Raw genomic sequence first — 4,676 nt, forward strand, 5'->3', positions numbered from 1 at the left:
TAGCATTGTTGGACATTAAATCTTTGTTACCAGAAAGCAAGTTTTAAATTTAAAAGACGTGTTGCCTTGAGACGTGTTTTAAATTAAATCTCAGTTGCCTATGCCTTGGATTGCTTAATAAATAATTTAGATATAACATGTCTGTGATTGTTTCAATAGAGAAATTGTATAATAATTATGAAATGTATAAATTTGTGCATGATAGGATAATTTTTTTGGCCATTTGTGATTCTCTGATCTGTCTTGTAGAAGATGCGATATATGGCTATTGTACAGAAGACTTGTATACAATTCCTTTTGTTTTAAAAAAATTATATTAAAATTGGGGCAACTAGAAATCTTTTCAGAGGACGGTTTTGCACAGGCTAAACTCGGTTGACAGAAAGTACCCTATTGATGATTTTTAGTTATCTCTTATTCTCATGTTTGAAATGCATGAAATGCTTAAGAATGCATACATTTGATGCCTTTCACTCTATAGTGGGGAAGTGATTTATCCCAATTTAAATTAAGTAGTTATGTTATTCCACTCTTATGATACGTGCTCCTTGACAAACTTCTTGTTTGAACCTTGTGTCAGGGTTGGAAAGATATCTTTGGTTTTAACCTTGCAGCCATGGATCATATACAGGTTTGAATAAAAGAATTTGCATATCTCTTGCTCGTCATTGTTACAAAAGCTGATTCAATTTTGAAATTATCTTTCAGCAATTGATGGCTTCGAGATCAGATGCTCTATTCCGGGATGCAAGATCAAAATTGCTGGAGATACGGGCTCGACAATCCAAACGTTTACAAGACTGGTCAGATACTGGAGAAATGATTCTGAAGAAGAAAAAGAAGACATAGAGTATTGTGTTTGTTTTGGACATGATCTTGTGCTGGATTATGTTAGTGGTATGTGTATTTCAATCACTAAGCAGAGATTAAGCGCATTGGAAAATATACATAGCAATGAAGTATTGCAGATTCAGAGCTAAGTTGTCACACACCTTTAGCGAAAGGAAAATGATAATAGAAGTTTGATCCCCAGAAAAAGGTCATCCTCGTCAACACAAATCCTTTTAAAAGAAGATTGTTGTTCAATCTGCAGCTTATCTTGATGACAAGTAAATATCATCATTTGAAGAGCAAGGTTTTCCTAGTATTTTATTAGCTGATGTGGGTGACTTAGAAAAGGTAGTTAGTTTATGAAGTTGTTGTACGTGTAACCATTAAGATTTATTTATAAATTTAATACGGCTTTCTTCCCTCGTCGCTGATTTATTCTTTTGGTGAGTAAAATTTTCCTTTGTTTTGCTTCAAGTTTTGATCTCTCTCCCTCTAGGTAAATGAAGTTTGTTAGATAATTTATTGGCATGGCGAGGATAATTTATTCTAACATTGGGTCTTGTACTATGACCTACTTTGTTTTTAATGCTTTTTACATTTTATTTTACATGAATATGTACGGATTTAGAAGGATTTGTTTGCTTAGTTAAAAAAAGCATGATAGTGCTCCCTATTATTATACATACATGCTGATGCCTCTTATCGAAAAATAAAATGCTGAAAAATAAATTATGAATAACCATTCTCTTGATGAAAAAAATTAACCAGGACTCAAATATTTTTTATGTGAACCAACATGTCTCTTCATATAGATGACAATACACTTAAAAAGGAATAATCAAACACTAAATGAGGACATTCTGTTATAATAACTAAACAATGCATATATGTTAATGACAAACCAATAATAAACACCAAATTAAGATTAAAGCTGTGTTTAGCTTGAATTGATGTTGTATGGAACCATTTAATTTATGCCAAGTTTTTGCCTTCAAAAGTCTGCCCAAGTTGCCATTTGTTGGGGACAACACGCAATGAAGTAGAGGACCTTCCATCACTTGTCTTTACCCTAAATGTCAATGTCTCTCCTAATAACATTGCATTAGTCTCCCATTTCTGACCCCAATTTCTTTTCAAATCTGTCCATTGCAACTTGTCTTCACCCTTCACTTGCACTCCTACAACATCACCAGCTCCTCCAACATTCCACACTTTTATTAGATAGAAGTAAGGATTCCCTGTGATTGTGAACCGAATACCTCCTTGTTTCTTGCACGGTACCCTGAATATATGTACATAGGAAAATATAAGTTCTTTTGATTCCATTTTACTTCTATACATACTATATGTTTTCGGAGCAATTCTTGTGTGATCACAAAGTTTTTGTCACAAATTTAGCCACACTCACAAAAATGGAAAAAAAGTAGAAATGGAAAAAATTTAAATAATTAATTTTTAAATAATTAAATGTTATGTATGATTATGTGTGTGCGCTCAAACTTTGTGTCTAAAAATGTTGTAATGATCCAAATATTTTTCTATGTTTTTGATCTTTTGTCTCTTAAAAAGGTCCAATGTTTTAGTTAAAGAAAGAGAGAAAACAAAGTAGAATGGAACAATATAATACGATATTGTTACTAAAAAAAGTAAAATTACAGACACAATTTAAACACAGAAATATAAAATTATTCGCTTAAGCATTATGAATTTCACATATTTTATATTTTTATTTTATTGTTGATTTAATAATTTTATTAGCAGTTAAATTATACAAAACAAGAGTGTAAGAGAAACTTGTGTTATTTTATAATATTGTGTATGGATGGACCCGAATTTTTATACTTCATTTTCATCGAAAATTATGAAATAATGTAATAATATCTTTATTCAATTGTGTTCTTCTATCATATGAAAAATAAGATATATATATATATATATGAACATTGAACATATATATAATGCGTTACCTGCGATATTGGACTGGCACAATTCCAGCTGTATATTCAGCCATTTTGAGATATGCAGGTTTGGCTAAATCAAAATGCTCACGTGGTGGATTACACCATCCTCCATTGTCACTTGGTAGGTTGTAATTTGGAGGACAATGATCTGTTGCTGTCACAAAAAGAGAGGGTTGTCCTGGCTTACACCCTTTAGGAGAATCCACACATTTGATCTCATAACACGCACCACATGTTTGACCTTGGTTGAACAATGCTGTGCTCAATGCTGCTGTGTCTAGGCCATAACCATCTTTAACCACATCCTCATATCCACAAGCTCCTCCTGCATTATTAACAATTCATTTAATATTCTTCATAAACAAATTAATTAATCAAACCATATAATATCAATATATAAGGTCACTTCGATATACGATACTTACTCTAATTTTAAATATAAACAAAAGTCAAAATGTAAAGTTCAAATTTTGAATCAAATATATTTTGAAATTAGAGGGAGTGTGATACAAGTCTCTTTCAACTTTATAATCGAAAATTTCGAGTTCAAATTTGAACATAAAAAGTGTTGAGGAAATCATTTTGACACAGATTTAGGTTTTGCAAAAATCAAAATCGTGTGTAGAGATACTAATAATTTATATAAAAATTAAAATGTTAAAGCATAATTTTAAAAATTCTCAAAATTCCATTTTCTGACAAAAGTCTAATTATTGGATCAATTTAATATTTGAGATATCAACATTCTTCAGCTATTATAAGATTTAGTTATTCATCTAATAATTCAGATTTTACTAAATGGAATGGAGGGCATGCATGCATAGTTACACATGCATACTAAAAAAAACTTAAATTAGCGAATAAAATTTATGAACAAAAATATGAAATATGTGTCTCTAATTTTGTCACTAAGTTTTCTATCACGAGAAATTTTTATTCGGTAATTGATTTTGGTCACTAATCTTATTTTATTTTTCAATATAACGGATGAATCAAATAATCTGAATTGATTGATCATCATTAGTAAATGTTTATATATATACCAAATGTCCCAGAGCCTCCTTCATAGAAAGTGGCATAAGCTTGCTTCCATTGGCCAGGTGTAAACGGGGTGTGTTGATGTATTGGAACAGTTTTATCTGCACCTCCAACATTATTGGGTGCTGCATGTTTCCATGAGGTGTTAATTTCTGCATGGACATGATTAGGAAGTGCAAAAACAACAAGAAAGAGCAATGATGAGGTCATGAGTGCTCCCAAAGGATTTGCCATGATTTTTTTAAGAATCTTTGGTGTTTCTTTTTTCTAAATTTTCTCCTAGCTTATGGGGAGTTTTTATAGTGCAAGATTTTACTTGGTTGTTTAAGAATTATGTTTAAGGTTGAGTTGAGACACGATCGAGCTTTTTTCTCGGGGCCAAACAAAATGCTGATTAATTAAGAGAACCATCCATTGATAATATTGTTATTGTTAGAATGGTTAAAAGGTTCATGATTTTTATTGCTGTTCAAACATTGGCTATAAATGGAATATATATGTTTAACAAAGTGATCAAATAACTTTCCTTTCATATATAGTTAATATATAATTTACGCATTGATGGCTAGAAATATTTTTCCAATCTATTAAATAATAATTAAGTTAACGATAAAAATTATTAGAAGGAAAAATTTGTATCTAATTTTAAAATTTGACAAAATTAAAACCCATCTATCACTAACTCAATTTTTACTAAGAATAATATTTTCAACTTGGATGTACGATGTATCACTATGTTAAGATCCTCCTTTTTTTATTGACAGCAAAGACTTTTCATTCAAACAACAGAAAAAAAAAATCTTTCAAATTACAAAAAAATCTTCAATCTATATATTTTTATATAAA

General features: G+C 30.5%; 2 protein-coding genes across 2 annotated transcripts in view; one reads left to right on the forward strand and one right to left on the reverse strand.

Annotated features, from left to right (window-relative positions):
• The window catches only part of LOC101509269 (uncharacterized), an 8,364-nt gene extending 6,926 nt beyond the window's left edge, over positions 1 to 1,438 (forward strand). Inside the window, exons 11-12 of the mRNA XM_073366131.1 lie at positions 581 to 631; positions 709 to 1,438. Coding sequence (XP_073222232.1) covers positions 581 to 631; positions 709 to 849 — 192 coding nt within the window. The 3' untranslated portion in view covers positions 850 to 1,438. The remainder of the gene's footprint in view (positions 1 to 580; positions 632 to 708) is intronic.
• A 252-nt stretch (positions 1,439 to 1,690) lies between these two features.
• LOC101496320 (expansin-A9-like) lies at positions 1,691 to 4,107 on the reverse strand. The gene is made up of 3 exons (XM_004517250.4): positions 3,836 to 4,107; positions 2,799 to 3,117; positions 1,691 to 2,113 (listed from the first exon to the last, which is right to left on the reverse strand). The coding sequence occupies exons 1-3, from the start codon at positions 4,062 to 4,064 to the stop codon at positions 1,804 to 1,806; spliced, it is 858 nt and encodes a 285-aa protein (XP_004517307.1). The 5' UTR covers positions 4,065 to 4,107; the 3' UTR covers positions 1,691 to 1,803.
• Positions 4,108 to 4,676: the final 569 nt, after the last annotated feature.

This window comes from Cicer arietinum, chromosome 3 (assembly GCF_000331145.2).
Source record: "Cicer arietinum cultivar CDC Frontier isolate Library 1 chromosome 3, Cicar.CDCFrontier_v2.0, whole genome shotgun sequence".
Lineage (NCBI taxonomy): Eukaryota > Viridiplantae > Streptophyta > Magnoliopsida > Fabales > Fabaceae > Cicer > Cicer arietinum.